General features: G+C 35.2%; 5 protein-coding genes across 5 annotated transcripts; 3 read left to right on the top strand and 2 right to left on the bottom strand.

Annotated features, from left to right (window-relative positions):
• The first annotated feature begins 517 nt into the window (after positions 1-517).
• Positions 518-2787, top strand: LOC136413266 (uncharacterized). Its single transcript, XM_066396706.1, has 4 exons — positions 518-902; positions 1212-1379; positions 1626-1793; positions 2405-2787. The coding sequence occupies exons 1-4, from the start codon at positions 800-802 to the stop codon at positions 2650-2652; spliced, it is 687 nt and encodes a 228-aa protein (XP_066252803.1). The 5' UTR covers positions 518-799; the 3' UTR covers positions 2653-2787.
• clos (closca) lies at positions 2763-15162 on the bottom strand. Its single transcript, XM_066396703.1, has 20 exons — positions 14998-15162; positions 14776-14928; positions 12028-12161; positions 11139-11335; positions 10902-11083; positions 10577-10851; positions 10184-10355; positions 9959-10131; positions 8388-9904; positions 7170-7978; positions 6944-7101; positions 5860-6103; positions 5553-5805; positions 4789-4972; positions 4083-4473; positions 3661-4022; positions 3448-3604; positions 3305-3401; positions 3110-3256; positions 2763-3051 (listed from the first exon to the last, which is right to left on the bottom strand). The coding sequence occupies exons 1-20, from the start codon at positions 15128-15130 to the stop codon at positions 2889-2891; spliced, it is 5901 nt and encodes a 1966-aa protein (XP_066252800.1). The 5' UTR covers positions 15131-15162; the 3' UTR covers positions 2763-2888.
• Positions 12854-14694, top strand: LOC136413264 (RWD domain-containing protein 2A). The gene is made up of 4 exons (XM_066396705.1): positions 12854-13289; positions 13871-14045; positions 14097-14262; positions 14430-14694. Exons 1-4 carry the CDS (start codon positions 12953-12955, stop codon positions 14622-14624), a joined length of 873 nt encoding a protein of 290 aa, XP_066252802.1. The 5' UTR covers positions 12854-12952; the 3' UTR covers positions 14625-14694.
• A 204-nt stretch (positions 15163-15366) lies between the features above and the next one.
• Positions 15367-16123, top strand: Bka (FCF1 rRNA-processing protein Bka). The gene is made up of 2 exons (XM_066396707.1): positions 15367-15454; positions 15515-16123. The coding sequence occupies exons 1-2, from the start codon at positions 15452-15454 to the stop codon at positions 16121-16123; spliced, it is 612 nt and encodes a 203-aa protein (XP_066252804.1). The 5' UTR covers positions 15367-15451.
• Positions 16124-16166: 43 nt separating this feature from the next.
• Positions 16167-17566, bottom strand: wol (Dolichyl-phosphate beta-glucosyltransferase wollknaeuel). Its single transcript, XM_066396704.1, has 6 exons — positions 17364-17566; positions 17138-17312; positions 16878-17086; positions 16720-16828; positions 16424-16667; positions 16167-16371 (listed from the first exon to the last, which is right to left on the bottom strand). The coding sequence occupies exons 1-6, from the start codon at positions 17421-17423 to the stop codon at positions 16167-16169; spliced, it is 1002 nt and encodes a 333-aa protein (XP_066252801.1). The 5' UTR covers positions 17424-17566.
• Positions 17567-17847: the final 281 nt, after the last annotated feature.

Genomic DNA, 17847 nt, shown 5'->3' with positions numbered 1-17847 from the left:
CACAATTTCTCAAAATACTTTGAGTCACTAATTACGATCCAACACTATTCCAGGCCAAATATATAAGGTGTTCTGATATGAAAAAGGAGTTTTAGCATGCCAAATATTTGACTGCAAAGCATATATGCTGGAAGATCACTTCCATGATTTACCCAAGTACCTTGGATGACTAATTTGGATCGAGCACTATTCCACATATAGTAAGTAACTTTGCAACGTCATTCACGTCGTCATATGTCTGAGAAACTGAAAAAGTCGGATTAAAATTGTCGTTATAGTAATGACGACAGTTTACGTCACAACGCGGCCTGTCGAGGCATGAAGAAGACAAACAATGCAAGAATTTAACACGCTTTAATTGGGATCATACAAACAAAAGTGGATACAAACAGCAAAGCCAATTAATTACGATGAAACACATTTTACAGTTTTCCTACCAGGGTTTTGATGACTGATAACAATTACTAAATTACTCTACTTCCACACGGGCAAGTTTCCTATTACGTTTCTTCTATTTCTTTATTGCAATGTATGCACCTTGAGAAACAGTACCGTAATCTATTATTTCAAAATGTATCATTTATTATTCGAGGTGATGAATACGAAGAGCGTGGCACCGGTAGAACGGTGGCAAGTTTAATGAAGGCGAATACTCGACTTCAGATCGGATCTGATTTACTGTCGGTTTTCCCCCAAGAAATATTGGGATCCTCGGGTTTTGCTTAATAAAATGAATACTACGCCCGAGAACAGGTCATTTCACTGCTACGGGTAGATCAGAGCTAAATCAGTGCGTTAAATGAACAATACTAATGCCTCCAAAATGAATACCACCAAGATGATTCTGGTGGTGTTCATCGGTTGTTTGAATACGGTTAATTGCTATAAAGTGAATGAGGCAGGTAAGTTAATTATACAAACATTGTTTTAATTGGATTTAAGTAATTGTTTTTTAAAAGTTCGTTATTTTGTTGCCAAAATTACAAATGAAAAGTGAAAAATCCGGTATGATTTCTCTCATTTTCAAATTTCGAGCGTTAGAGATCCGAATGTTGAGAACTGTAATTAAACTTGCATAATTTACTTCTTACCTCACTCGTTGAAAAGAAGCGACATGAAAGTTATTAAAAAGTACGCCCTTAAGGCTAGTTATCACTTCCCCCTATTCTAACGATGACTAACAGCAATAGAAAGACCCCATGCTCTTTCAGCCTTGGGTTTGTTCTTCCCCACTTACGTGCCAACATCATCACCGACCCAAAACTACAAGGACAATTTTGTTGAGCCATCCACTCAGGGTCCCTATAAAAGCCAATATGGAACTGGTTTTAATGAAGAGTCAGTTAATTATCAACCCGGCGACGTGGAAACTTTTGATGGTATGGTACCAATAAAAGAAACATTTTAATTCTTTTACGCAATATAACCCTGTATTACATTAAAATAAGCTGACCAGACATTCTTGATGAAGGACTTCTCATAGGACCATTACCTTTCATTTGTACTTGCTTCATATATAATTACCCCTTTCAGGCGAATCTACTTTTAGTCGCCTTTAAATCCGATCTCATAATGGTGAGGCAGGAATTAGTAACTCTTACTTCAGTACGTTAATGATTTATTAGGCAAATTTGCTGTTCCATGGTCGGCTCGTGAGCAAAAGGTTAAGAAGGAGAATTACGAACATTCTCCTTACGATAGAAGCCGGGGGTATGGCTACGATGGGCCAGAGTATCCAGATTACGATTCTCAGGCGAATGGTTGCGATCACGACTTCGATGCTGGTGATGATGGTAAGTTAGCTATGCAGGCAAATAAATACCATATTATGTCTTAAAACCGTTTAATACGCAAATAATTCCTAAAAGAATTCAAATGTGTGATTTAAACAAGAATAGAATCAATTCGGTTAGTCTTATAAATATACGTCTCAAAGCAAGCAGAAAAATAGAGATCAAATAGTAGTGCATGTTTCACTTATTTGTCCACTTAAAAGGAAAGACCGAATTGAGGGTGATTAAAACAGAAATGTATAAACTGCACGATTTTGCATGTAAGTTCCGAGATTACATGAATATGACCATAAATACATATATTAGTCGCCATTGTAATTTTTTTTCTTTACCGTACATCAAGAATTTTCCCAAATTTGAGGTTTATTAAGTATTATTTATTAAGTTCTGTTTTAACTCTCCCTATGTGCAGTCCACATCCTTAACGTGAACAAACTTCATGCGAAACCTAATAAGTTTGGACGGATCAATAGACCCAACATCCGCTTTTAATTTCTACTTGAACGCTCGATTTCTTTTGGGGACTTCCCATTAGCTTTTCCTACATGTATACATATATTTATCCGTACAAAGTGTTTTCGTTTTTTAATATCTGTGTTCACTTTTTGCAGAATATTATCCGTATTACCGCCATTATCCCCATCACCACCACCGCCCCTATCCCGGCCAGTTCAACTTTGGGAATAGAAGACCGACTACTAGGAAAGTCACCAATAGACCTACCACCGCCAAAGTGACCAATCGACCCACCGCAACGGTAACCGAGATACCTAGTAGCACTACACCTGCGGTAGAAAGCAGTACCATCCCCCAAATCGACATTAGGATAGGAAACTTTAAAAAACGAAGTGCAGACTAAAATTTTTCTGATATTGTGGTTGATTAAATCCGGAATTGCTCAAAGTTCTTATGTGATTAATCTAAGACTACCATAAGTTATTTTTTTGTACATAAGTAAGAAAGTAAAAATAAATTTTTCAGAAACGCCTTAAAAGGATCGCTTATAATATATGTTAACAAACTAACTAAAACAATTATACAAATAGATTTGTAAATGGAAAAAACAATAACAAAAACCATACGACGCATGGGCAATTAGAGTTTCTTACTCTGCACTACTGCCGCCAGAACATTCGCAACCTCTTGATTGGCTTGTATCAGCCCCAAGAAGTGACCATTAGCCATAACTCGCACCTTCGAGCTTACAGGCAAAGCCGAGCCTTTCAGAATTCGCCTAAATCCAGCAACCCCATCATAGCTACAAAATTTCATCTCTATATTACCTAATTAAACAAATACAAACCCGTACTAGGTACCTGAAAATGTTCAGTGGAGCGCTTCGTTTGGAGGATGGTATGATTAAGAGGGGTGCAAATGAATTTGGAGTGATCAAGTGCACTCCCAGGGGGTTTTCTATGGGAATGTACTGCCATCGGGTGAGTTTATTGCTTTCGGTATGCAACCTTCAAAAAACAGTTGCAATTTTGTGATTTTTTTACAGTAGAATTTACCTGTGAATAGAAATCGAGCCGGATTTCACTGCAGACTCTTGCGATCTCACCGATAAAGCAACGTAAGGCAGGCCGTCAATGATGGCACAAGAAACATCTAAAATTCTTATTAACAGATATTTTTGGATCTATAAATAACCTACCATTTATCTGCCCATTTTCAATAATAGTAGCAACTAAGCTAAACTCTAGTGATAGCCCAACTTTGCTCTTGAACACTACAATTTGAGACTCATCCAAAACCATTCCTTTTATGACAGAAAACAAGTAAACTGAGCCAGCAATCTCCAAGGCTGCTACCTGAAAATTATTTTAAAATCTCCCCCCCTTTTGTTATGCGAGTAAAGAAGCTTTACCTTGAAAACTTCCATCATGGGGATGCGCTGTACCCAATAGTAAATGTTGTGTTTCGAATCTAAACAGTGTATGTCTACTGAGGTTAAAGTATACCCGACGAAGACTAGGCAGGGTTGTTTTGTTTGAGGGTGCGAAAAGGAGGTCAAAGACACTGTTCCATTGCGATAAAACTCTGCTACAATCTGGAAGGAAGTGGGGCTTTCAAGCCGCATTAATCGGCCTGATTTGATTGGCTCTGGGACAAAAGATCTTCGATAGTCATAGCTTCTATCCGGGCGTTCCATATAAAGATAATCTTCATCTCCGAAGGATATCTGTTGCAGGAAACTCGGTTTTGGACCTAATAAATCTACACTCTCACCTATAACCCCCAATCAAATCACTAAAGCATCTACCTAGAAATTCCAATTTAAAACTATACCAGCCAATACAAATGATTCTCTCTGAACATCCCACTCGAAAGTTTTAAACACATTTAAGTGTTTTTCCAAGGAAAAACTCAAAACCCTGTACACATTATCTTTGCCTCTCAAACTGAAAATATCATAAGCATTTTCAATGCTTATAACTTCCTTGTAGTACTTGAACAAAACGCTTTGCTTTTTAAGGGAGCGATCCAAGACCTCCCCCATATCCAAGAGATTGGCAAACTTGGCTTCCAAGGTTTCCAAATTGCGTAATTTTGTTACGTTTCTTATGAGTTCAGTAATATTTACGTTGTTATATAAATTGTCAATGATAAGGTTGTCTATTGAAACGTTGCCTGAAAAGACTATGTCCGAGTGCAGCACGGAATTTTGTTGTTTATATGCCTAAAATGCAGTTTTGTTTGTGCCTTTTTAAGAAGAAGTAGGTATATATAAGGTCAACTTTAAGGGGACATTCCTAGGAACTGAATAAGAAAAAGTTCCTATAACCATATGTCCCGAATAGCTTCATTTCCGAAATACAGAATGTTAAAAAAAAACGTTTTTTAACATGGATTTTTTAAAACTTGGACACTGTATATTATGGAAGTGAAGCGATTCCAAACATACATTTATAGGACTTTTTCCCTTGCTTTGACCCAAAGAATATTCCCCTTTAAGTTGCGTCGTATGTTTAGCAAAGACCCCGTATAAACTTACCTGATCTCGAATGAGTTCCTCAAATGCGATTTCATTTATCATGCCTTTGGCGTTCAAAGTTCTAATTTTAGTGGGTTTAGAGTCGCTGGTTATGAAAGTCTTTTTACCCGTAATAGTTTGAGGGATGTTGGTTAACATTACGCTTGAATTGGTGAATTCTCGATTATTGAACTTGTTTCTTACGCTGTAAAAATACGTTGTTAAAAACAAAGCAGAAAGGAACACGTTTAGATAGGTTGCGATTAGTTTCTGAAAAGGAAAGACACCCTTATCCCTCATGAAGGTTTGGGCTTACTAGAGGATAAGCATGGAGTTCCCACATTTGCTTTTGATGGACAGAAAAAATGGTTGAGGAAGATCAAATTCAATATCCAACGCACCAATTGTGGAACCCATATGAGCGACATGAGGAATACATACAAGTAAAAGCACACTTTGATGTATTGCAAAGGGAGATCTCAATGGGCAAAGGGCCAGAAGTTACTCAAAAAGCTTTCATTGGGCTGAGAAACAGACTCAACGTGAAGTGCGAAGATGCGCAATTTTAAAAAGGAAATTAACAGGAATTAAAAGGCTGGTAAGAAAGCTAAGAAATGTGGGAGGAACTGGGATGAACAATACCTGAGGCGCTGAAGGAGAGATCTTGGAAATCCGAATGAAGAGAGGTGGATTGAGGAGAGAAAATAGTCTCCTGGGGTGTAATCGCACCACCCCCTTTCAATTGAGTTCTTTACATAATACGTAAGTATATCGCAGATATTTACCTCAAATATCCATCAAAAGTGGCATTTTTAAACGTCTTCTTTCCTTTAATACTGAACGATCCGTTCGTCAAAACCGCATTATCGAGCCAATCTACTACATCCACATCTTGAATTTTGGTGTTGTTCGATAGCCTCAAAGTCTCCACGTGAAGATTGCTAAAGCTTTTAGCCCCAGTGACGATATTAGACTCATCATAACGCATCACATCGCGTGTTAAATTCAGACCTCGCACCAAGACATCCGTATTTAAATCTACAACAAAGAATATAACATTAAATTGGTATTCCAATAGTTACACATCTGTACCTTCAACCAGAACTTCTTCAAAATGAGGGGAAATTCTGAACGATTGCGAAACATTTTGGAGCAGAAGTAGTTTTAGTAAATCGTCTATTACGATCCCATTTAGTTTGGTGGTGGTGAGTTTTGGGGTTGTGACATTAGAGAAGGTCACATTTAGAAAAGTGAAGCTTGCTGGGATGGTCTGAGGCTTGGATTTACTGAGGTAATTTTTTGACAATACATTGATTCGTACTGTGTCCACAAAGTCCTAAAATGGATCTCACAATACAGGAAGCTTTTATAAAAACAGCGGTCTGGTGACTTTGCCTCGAGGATAATTTTCGTAAGGTTTTCTAGATCAATATACTGGCAATTTTACATAAAAGATAATTTGCATGGAAACCACGATAATGACTAATACTGTACCTTTATTCCATTATTTCCACGTCGTATTAGCCTCTTGGTAAAGTTGCCAGAACGGTGATCTGTCGAACTTAAACTCAATGAATCAAACATCTGTCCTCCAGATGAAGTTGCCATTAACTAGATCTACAGGGTATGACATACCATCATGGAGATATCTTAGGGAGGGATGCAAAATAATAAAAAGATGCTTAAATCCATAGTCAAAAGCACACCATTTTCGATATAAATGCATATTTTTACAATATAGATATTTTTGTACATTTTATGAAAACGGTCAAATATACGAAAATACTCTAACCAAAAAGCTAGAGAATTGAAGAAGGAATTTTAATTTAGCATCATAATTTATATAGGGTGCTTAAAAAAAGATACAAAGCATGAAGTAGTACATGACCTAAAAAAACATAACACCCTGTAGATGGCTACTGATAATTCTAACAGTTTGTCGTAGAGGGTCTTAAAGAAAATAGGTGTACGAAATTTTAAAAATTTAATTCACGCATTAATATTTATTTATTTCAAATACGAGAAAAAATTTTAAGCTTTGCCACTTTGTATATCAAAAATAGTGCGTTTTTGGCCATGGACTTATTAGCATTTTTTTATTACATTACAGATTACTATCGCCCCCTGAAATAGCTTCATAATAACATGTTACCCCCTGCATAGGTTTGAATCATACCTTGACGAAAACTGAACTTCCGAATGTGGCATTCTTAACTATGAGACCTCCCGAAAGAGTCGCGGGCTGATCAACAAACCAGAGAGATTTTATTAAATCTTGCACCAACACGTTATCAATACTTCGAACTTTAGGGCCTTTGATAAATATGACATCGCCTATAATTTATTTAATTTAGTTTACTGGGTTTTAACGTCAATTTCTCCCTCGCTAATTAACTTATTACCTTCAATTCTTAGGCTCTTTAGCTCATCGCTAGGCATTAAATGCTTGCATAACTTGTTGAAATCAATCCCGCTAACCTTCTTGTTGATGTGCAAACTACCCTCCACGTGCAGCATGTCTTTGAATTCTTTATCTTTAATGGGGATAACTTTATTTAAGGAGTATAACACTACGTTTTCAAGGTCTAAATTCTCAATATTTCCTTTGAGTTTTATAATTCCTTCAACAATAAGATTGTCTTGAAAAACTGCTTTATCAAATGCATGATCCTCGTCGATTTTAACGCTCTCCCTTTCTAGGGTGGTCAAATTTTGACCATTTATATGATCATCCGTTATGAAAACATTACCAAGAACTTCGATTTGATCGTACTGCATGTCAGGGATTACGAAAATATCTTCATTTGGTGTTAGACTCATTAAACTGTCGAAATCCTCTTTTGAAATGTTGTTTACATTTTTTGCAAATTTAATTTCGTTAATACTAATGTTGTTCAACAAATCAAGGCTGCTATTGAGGGTTATTTGATCATTTATTACATCCTGAAGAAGTGAGAGGATTTGAGAACTTTCAGGAGGAATTATCAAATTCTCCACGTGCAATTCAGTAAAGTGTTTTTCGCCGAATGCTGTGAATAAGGGTGAGTTGTGTGTTTTCACTAAATTGCTTATTATGTCAGAGATATTTCGATGATTTATTAGTCCGGCTAAGGTTAGTGACGAAACATGCAGTGTATCTAAAGTTAGACTCCCATTGATTATTAAAGTTTCCTCAGCAGAAACGCTTTCAACGCTATTGTTACTGCGTATCCTGTAAGATAAAATAATTACTTTATAATTAATCAAAACAACATAAATCTACTCTAAAAGGTTTTCCAGGTTTTCAAACCATGGCCCAAGAAAATGTGTTACTGAAAATTCAACCATATCTGCGGTGGACATTATCCAAGGAGATGTGTACTAATTTCAATACATGGATATCATCTTTTTGTTACTTGGAGTCGCACAGTATAAATCTGGTGGATGATTCAGTTGCCGCCTCAGTTTTTATTGAGGAGCACGGGAGATCACCTAACCAATCACTTCATCATCTATGATAACGACCTTCGCAGATATGGATAAAACATCAGGAAGAAATTTCCTTGGATCACTGCTCCAAAACTCGGAAATTTCACAATATAATTCGACCGGCTATTAAAGTCTGCTAACATAAATCGTACCCGTTCAAAGCCACGATTTTCTCAACTTCTAGCGGTCCTGAGATTTCTTGATCACCATTAATTCTCAAAACGTTCTCAAATTGCTTCACATTAACCCTGTTAATTTCAGACATGTTTACCTGTCCTCTTAAGTATAGATTACCTAAAAACGTCTTTTCCCCCGAAACAAATTGAGGAGAATCCGTTGAAATTTGCAACCAATCTGCGGGATTCATGCGATTAATCTGGCTAACCATTATGCCTTCCAAATCCAATGTTTTCACGAAAGTAAGGTGTATGGGGATTTTTCTTTCTGTGAGTTTAAGGCCTCGCTCCAAGATATCTACAAAGCTCCTTCGAGAATCATTAACATGTCTTAAGTTCCTGGCTTTTAGCCTGGATAAAACTTGGACATTTCCGTTTATTGTTACATCGCCTTTAAAACTGTGATTCTGATTATCCAAAATCAACGGATTAAATTGTTGTAGATTTTCTTCGTTTATTGCATTTTGACGGTATACCAGGTCATTGATGAACAAGTTCTCAAATCGTTTTTTGCTAGATACATACTGGACTTTTGGTGAGTCAGTTAAAAGAACTGGCAATTCACCATCTTCAGTGACTGTAATATTGTTTAATGAATGCTCTACTTGCAAATTATTCACATACAAATCAGTCATGAAATTAACATCTTGGTTAATTGAATACGATGCGTTGGAATTTGTTAAAATGAAATCTTGAGGCACTTTCTTGCCTCCTAAAGTTCCCCCTAGGTTAAAATATGTAACATTCAATTTTCCAATCATAAAAGGTTCTTCCAGTACTTGATCTCCTGTTTTTTTCAAAGATTTTTCGGCCAATACTGGGAGATACACATTGTTCATCAACCCGCCAATGTTCAGGCGTTTCACGTTTAAGTTTTTAATATACGATATTTTCTCAGTGAAGCGATTTGGTTTTGGTGTAAAATTAGCTTTCAGATGATCGAGTATTAGTTCATCTACACGCATATTTCCTGCAAAGTTTTGATCTCCTTCAGAAAGCAATACAGAGTCTTCAGATATTTGTATTTTAGTATTAATACTCCCTTGAACGTTCATTTCACCTCTGAAAGTGGCACTTCCATGAACAGTAAGGTTTTTCAAGGTTAGATCTGAGAATACATTAATGTAATCTTCTAAAGACTTATTGTTCATTTGAGACAAAGAAATGTTAGCAATTTCTATGAACTCGCACTCCATTAAACCTTTATTTACGTAGAATCCCTCTTTGATATTCACGACATTGTCTAGTAAGTCATCAATGAGGAGTCCGTTCAAAGACATCGTGTTAATAGAGTCCACAGATAAAGTATCTTTAAAAACAACTTCACTAGCCTTAATATCATGGCCTATAATTAAATTTTCAAGCCGAACTAAAGCTTGTTCTAGAGCGAAAAAATCAAAGCTGTTTCGAGTTTCTAGAGTGAGACGAGTAACGTTATTTTGAGTTAGAGCGGCTGATGTCTGGCTTTGAGGCTCTTGGGTGAGGGAAATTTCCTAAAATCTCTCTATGGAGCTGCAATTTATTATTACAATATATTCTCTAGCTACCTCACTTAAATCTCCTCTAAGAGACCCTCTTGTAATGACAGTGTCATTAATTGCTGAGAATGTTTTCAGTGTGTTTTCACACCATGAAAGAATCTCTGAATGTATCTCTTTTAAGGCGTTTGTTGAGGTAAAATTAACTGAATACATTTGATGGGAAATGTCACTAATTATAACTAAAACCAAAGTTTTTACTGCTAAGTACCCAAATTAAGTGCAACGTAATACTTAAAACTTGCTTTCCATTGAAATTAAATGTGTGTAATGCTTTCACATTTTGTGTCTTTATATCAGTATCGTTAGAAACAATATCACACTTGGAAAAGTGCCATCCATCATATTGGAATCCCTCAATCCCATTTTCTGTTAGGGCAACTAATGCGGCATTACCATGAAAATCCTGAAAAAAATCGGGTATAATGTACCAGGTGTTTTCTAAACATACAGTGCTACTTTTAGAGGATATTCATAACTACTGAGTGTCACTCTATTTTTGTAATTTTCATAATTATCTCGAACAGAGCAACTGAAAATACGACTCTTGAACATAACCGAACAAACCAAATCTGAACAATTCAAAAGTTGCGCCGTATATTTAGGAAACCCTTAATCTGAACTAACCTGTATTGGTTGCCAAAGCACCGCGTTTGTTCTTATGGTTTGAAATGGTATAAAATAATGATCCTCATACTTGTAGATAATAGAACTATAATTATAATTGCTGTCGCGAAATTTTGCTAGTGACTGCGCCACCACTAAAAAATAGTGATCTTCCCCATGTAATTGCGAGGCAAAATATTTAATGTCACTACAGCCCTCAGTGAGCAATCTTTGGTAAATTTCAAACCTCCCAGAATGGGGATTAAATCTCAATATTGGTGAATACGACTTTTTATCTGAAACATCAGGAATTACTAAAAGACAAATTTTTTAACTTTATTCATACTCTGATATTGACCATCATTAACAGCCCCCAAGTAATGAGATCCATGAATATTGAAAGGAACGGTCTTTTTTACATTTGTGATTGTTATATTCTGTATATGATCAAAGTGTCTTCCCAGCCATTGATAGATCTGCACAATTGCCACCTGGGTAATGGCTAAAAATGGCGAGTTGTCTTGCTCCCTTTGAAAAATACGTTTTTTATTGATTAAACATGAAATGAGAGAATACAAGTTACCACAAAACCACATGTTTTGGCCTAATGGCTCTGATCTTTTGAATTTCATTTAACCTGTGATTACGAAAAATGTATTCAAAGACATGAATAAACTCAGCATCTCCCAAAACTATCAAGCTTGAATTGTTTAGGGTTGCAGTGGCAATGTTGGTAGAATATTTCTCGTTAGTTCTGAGGATTCTTTGCAATGAATTTCCCTGAAAAAAATCAACTGGATATGATTTTTTATTTCCTTTCAGATTATGCATATTGGTGCAATTCCAGACTGTAAAGCAACACTAAACATATTCTTCAAGATACTGATTCAATGTCGTAGTTTGCAAACACATAAGGTTCATAAAGAAAAATACCAGTCGAGCATGATAATTACTAGCCATTGTCACAGGATAGACCTTGCAATGTAAAAATGACCAAGGTGTGACGGTGGTAGTTACCAATTTCGCACCAAGCACTCATAGTCGTTATCATGTAAAACCCTGATATGTAGTATCGTTTCTTGCAGCAGAGTAAAACGGGCAAGTAAATCCTGGTGGTTCTACCGGAAAAGTAAAGCCCGACCGCTCAAGAAATCGCGATATTTTAAGACTGTGCGCTCGGTCCTGTTGTCAGGACATTAAAATAATTATCGCGCGCGTAAAAGTGTTCCCGTAAATGAGACACTATTCAGTCGCTCGCGATCAGCTTGGGGTGTGAAAATAAGCATTAACGATGAAGTCTCTGCTGTATTTTTAGATGTACTTAACGCATAGGATGGTATCAGTTTATCGATAGAAAGGCGCCAACTTAATATCAAAATCTAGATAATGCGGTGAATTTCACTCTAATTGTTTGATAATATACATGAAATCACACGCACCAAATGAGATTTTCGAACTTTAGAAGTCCTTACATGAAGGTAATATTCGTAGATTGCTAGGTAGCCGCCATTTTCTAGAACCGCTGCGTGTGAAGTCCCTTTTCTGTCTTTAATTAATCGTATATCCTGGGAAGTCTCAGCTGGAATGCCTTCCTCAGGAAATATATCTAGGAATGGAAAAATAGCAGTATAATTTGCTTGTCTTATGGACGTCTTAAACTAATTTAATGTGCTATAATAACTTAGTTTAATTAGTAAACGTGTCAGTAGGAAATAAAATTAATAAGTGTTTTAAAAAATTCAAATTACAAAATATTGCAAACAAATCAAATCGTGCGCAATTGCGTTATTTTGTATTCCAACTACTCTGAAGACTGCCAAGGGGCCAATGAAGTTTATCAAAATGTGTCACGTGCACTAATCCAACTTGTCATTGGCAAGCGAACACGGTTTTGATTAAAACGTTGTCAATGTCACTATGTTATATTATTCTCAAAGAAAACTTTCAATAAATCATGAATCAAGTAATTAGCTTCAAAAAATGAATAAAAATACGTTGCATAGGACGGAATTATGAGACTAATTTTTAAACGTATATCTCACTCATTAGTCTTCAGTTTTAAAAAAAAGGAGTTTTTTTTAAATTATTATTGCGTAAACAAACACGACGTGCGAAGGTGAAGGCCTCTCCGCATTAGAAGGCTGCATAAAATAAACATATTCAAGTCTATCGTCGGTTTACGTAAATTATTGGCCAAGCCTGTAAACTTAAGTATGTTTACAGCCAGAACCAAACATAAAAATAAGCTGGTTTAGTTTAAAGTTAAAAAATTGTTTAGCACCAGTTGGTTACAATAAGAATATGCAGTATATTCGCACATTTATGAGATAACGTTTATCATTCTTTCAAATCGGTAAAAACGAGAAAACACGTTACTGTAATGAAACATTATTTACTATGAGTGAACAAAATGAGGAAACCAGGGGCAAAAACGTATCAGAAAACATGCAAGTCCAGCTGGATGAACTGGAGAGCCTCCAAGCCATGTTTTACAATCCTGGAGAAATTAAGTTAGAAGACGTAGGGGTGTTCAATCTTATCCAAGACTATGTTGCTGGGAAGACAATGTCAGTGCCTCCGAGCTTGGGATTTACTGTTAATGTGCCAATTGATCACAACAAGTTTGAAATGTGTATCAGTCTTTGTTATGAATATCCATATGTGGAACCAGAAATAGTTGTGAGGAATTGCTTGTTAAATCGAAAACAGCATATGGAATTGAACAAGAAAATCGGTAAGTGTAGCAGCAACATATTGTTCTATGTAGTGATGCAACTATTTAAGGAGTTAACTCAATGTGCACAAGAATAAAATAAAAAAAAACCCTATTTGTGATTTAAGGGGCACTGTCCCTATGCACTTTCATTCTCACTGAGGGTGACCCATTCTTAGTACTATGCTTAGATAAGAGTTCAATAAGGTATTAGGTGGTAGATAGTAACACCTATTATCCTCCATATGAAATATTTAAAAAAGGGGTATCTTTTTGAATTACTTAAGTAGATATGACTTAAATTTGGCTGTTGCTTATTGTGTCAGTTTATTTATAAAAAACTATATTGCCAAGTCAAAAATCATAGTGATCTCGAAGTCAGTCAATTTTTAGTTTATCTAGCATCATAACAATACATAACTCCTTATAAAATATATATTTACTTATTAAATTTTATCATTCATCATATACATAATTTTTCTCTTATCAATGAAGATTCCAATATCCATATAATGACTAGGCAACTTTCAAAAACGCAAATCAGCCCACATCAGACAACAATGGATTTTATGTTTTAAATCCATATAAAAATTTTCTTCCAGGGGAGTTTCTCAGAAAACTACCAAAAGGGGAACCCTGCATATTCACTGTAATCTCCTGGCTTCAGGACAATGCTCTAGATTATTGCAAACTAGAGAAACCAAAAGCTACCCCAGAGAAATGCCAAAAGGATGAAGAGCAAGTTAGATATTGGATATATTCTCATCACATTTATAGGTATTTTCTTTCGAATCTTGTTTAAATATAACTAGAAGGATAATGTTGTAGTAAGACTAAACGCAAGGCCCTGATTGATTTGGCAAATGAACTCAAGATTACTGGTTTTGTTATGCCAGGAAAACCTGGGGTAATATGTATAGAAGGAGACACTAGCGATGTCATTGAATGGTGGCAGACTGTAAAGAGTATGAATTGGAAAAAAATATATTGCAAGGTAATGTTATAGTACTACATTGTGTGCTTATTTATTATCTGGTATCCTATTTAGTCGGGTACTTAAGAGGTGCTTTATTTATAAGCACTGATAGTCTCATATGATATTTTTAATGATTGATGTAAGATTTGTGTTTTTTGTATAAAGATGTGAAAATACAATTTTAGATTACTGAAAGCAATAAAGAGGACCTAAAAGGGACAAATTTTTTGAAGTTCCACAATTTTACAGAGCAAGTGTTTGAAAATCGTGGCCCAAAATTCAATCACATGGACATGGGGGAGTTTTATAAATATCTGGAAAAGCACGAGTTGGGATATATTTTTAAAGACATATTTGGGGTTGAAATTAAAACTCCATAACATGCTCATTTTGTACATACTTAACATACTCAAAATTCATCTTTATGTTAATATTGCCTTTAACAAATGTAAATATTTAATAGGTAATCAATTCTATTGAATGATAAATATTTCGGTATACATAAGTGTACTTGCTAACAAATATACTTACTTATTGAAGCTAATTTGTTTTCAATTTCCTCTTCCTTCAGGCTTCGTTTGGCCCTGGGAATGTGTTGTGATAGTGAAACTAACTGAATAAATTTCTCAATTTTCTCATCAATAAAACTTTTAGATTCTTTGGATAGGGATTCATTTTGAAGACCTTTAAATTATTGTTTTTGTCATTAATCATGTTTCATAACAAATTTCTCTAAATGAAGGAAAATTTTACCTTCTAATATAGGATCCGCACGAATACTTTCGAAAAGAGAGTCTTTCAGCACAGTAACTTCATTTTCAGATATATCCGAAAAAGTGCAAATTGCTAAATTGAGAATCAAACATATTACTATTGAGAGCCACATGGTCGTATGTAAGCAAACGTACAAGAAATGAAAAGAGGAATATACAGATGATAAGTATTTTTTTATTTGGTAAAATGGAATAGTTTAACAAGGTCAATTAAAAAAATTAAGTTATTAATAATTTTGCAATATTATTAGCATACTTATGACGTCATAAAACTCTTTTAGATTTCAAGATAGGCTATATACCCAGTTAAAAGTCAAAATTCTGTCTTCTGTCGGAATAATCCAACCTCACTTTCAAAGTATGCTTTAAACCCGTGTTTTCGTTTTCCTTTTCAAATTAAGACTTTTATTCAACGTATAACAAATCAATAAGCAATGGTAAGGCAATCCCAAATCACACAAAACTCTACCACTCAATTAACCGTTTTCTTTTCCCAGGGTAAGGCTAAGAAGACCCGTAAAATCGCAATCAAACGCTTTGCCAAAATGAAGAATATGATTAGTCCTAGCGACCCCCGCATAAAAGCAGCATTACGAGCCCCTTCGAGGAAGAAAAAGCCGGAAGATCCTCAGCAAATCAAAGTTCATGAAGCTCCACAAGTCAGCTCAGCTCTCTTTTTCCAATATAATACCCAATTAGGACCCCCTTACCATATCTTGGTGGATACCAATTTTATCAACTTTTCTATCAAGAATAAGCTAGATATCATGCAAAGCATGATGGACTGTTTGTATGCTAAGTGTATTCCTTATATTACTGATTGTGTGCTTGGAGAGTTAGAAAAGCTGGGTCAAAAGTATAAAGTTGCTTTAAGAATAATTAAAGATTCTCGGTTTGAAAGAATTCATTGTATGCACAAAGGGACTTATGCAGATGATTGTTTGGTACAAAGAGTGACACAACATAAGTGCTATATTGTAGCTACCAATGACAAAGATTTGAAAAGAAGGATAAGGAAGATTCCTGGGGTTCCAATAATGTATATTTCACAACATAGGTATACCATTGAGAGGATGCCAGATGCTTATGGAGCCCCCAAAACGTAGTTAAATAATTATCTTTCTTTTTTTGTAAGTAAATATAATTTTATTAATGGTTATTGCTAAGATTTGACTTAATTTTCCATGCTCCTATAGTGTACCTTAACCATATTAGTCCTAAATCTACTCCCATTTGAATCCAACTCCAAAATGGAGTCACTTTGGAGCCTTCAATTTCAGTCCAGTTTACTGAAACTTCACCAATAGGAATATGTAATTTTTGTGCAATATAAAGAAGTTCAACATCAAACGCCCTAAAAATGCATTGTTTTAGTTTAATGATAGATTAAAAATTACATACCATACCATCTTTCAACATGCAGACTTTCGAAACATACTCTAGCAGCTTGCCTTGTCAACAATTTAAATCCACACTGAGTGTCCTTGATACCTTTAACTGCAAATAACCACACAAGAAAATGGAAACCATACATTAAAATTGTACGAAAGAATGTTCTGCTTGCAATAGCTTGCTCTTCTAAATGGGCTCTTGAGCCCACAATTATGGCCTGTTTTTCTGAGGCTGTTTTCAAGTCTGACTGATAGTCACCTTAAAAATTAATTTATAAATTATTAATATGAAAATATTTTAAACCACCTACAATTAATTAGCTCTTTAATATTCAATTCTAGCTTTTCCAAGTCAGAAAATTTGGTGGCTCCATCAGCATCAGCAAATAACACTAAAGCCCCTCTAGCACTTAACATGCCCTTAAAATTTATATTAGTTCAATTGCAACAAAAGAACCTGTATATTTACCAGTCTAACTGCACCACCTTTGCCTCGATTTAATTCCAATTCTAGTACTCTGACTTTATCAGTGCCATACTTTTTACTGTATGTTAAAGCTTTGTTAACAGTATTATCTGTGCTCCCATCGCTAATTACTATAACCTCATATAAAAATGATGGTAATTTTATGAGGCGATTTTCTAGAAAGTTCAGACACTCATCCAGCATAGGGCCAACTAAAGACAGTTTATTTTAAAACAATACATTAAAGAGACCATGGCCCTTACGCCTCTTTTCTTCATTATATGCTGGAACCACCACACTCAGATTTATACTGGGAGCATCACTTATTGATGGGAACTCAAATGTCTGCTCTTTTAAAGGGTTGTAAAAGCATTTTTCCTTCTTTGACCTCGTTATAATGGGATACACTTTGGAAGCGGCAATTAAAATCAGGCTAAACTGCAAATTATACATATTGTGGGATTCTTTGCAGTAGTTATTTGGTCTTACCGCTAATAATGAAGAAAACGCTAAAGAAGACCCGACAAATAACCAATATTTAAGATCCATTATGGTTGTAATGTAGTTTGAAACTTATATTTTTACATGTGTTGGCATAAAAGTTAATTTGTAAAAAAATACATAAATTTAGCCAAGGTGAAGGCAAACGAAGAGATAAATAGATGAGGTTATGTTAGTTTATGTTGTTAGTTTAATATTTTGTAGGCAACACATTGTACAAACAAGTTTTTTTGGTTGCATAAGAGGGAAAGTATTTAATTTTTCCGGGAATTTCAAAAAATACATCTTTTAATAGTTTTCTTTCTGTGGATTTATAAGAAATTCTATTCCAAAGTCCATCCATAATCTTTTCAGTTTCATATCTCCAGGGCATAGCCAGTTAAAATCTTTAAGGGTTATACCACACAATGTGCGATCAATAAATATACTGGTATTTTCACCTACGAGATTATTTTTATGGAGACCATGAAGC

The sequence above is a fragment of the Euwallacea similis genome, chromosome 13 (assembly GCF_039881205.1).
Source record: "Euwallacea similis isolate ESF13 chromosome 13, ESF131.1, whole genome shotgun sequence".
Lineage (NCBI taxonomy): Eukaryota > Metazoa > Arthropoda > Insecta > Coleoptera > Curculionidae > Euwallacea > Euwallacea similis.
Note: the sequence above shows the minus strand (reverse complement) of the source record. Positions and strands in the feature narration are given on the sequence as shown.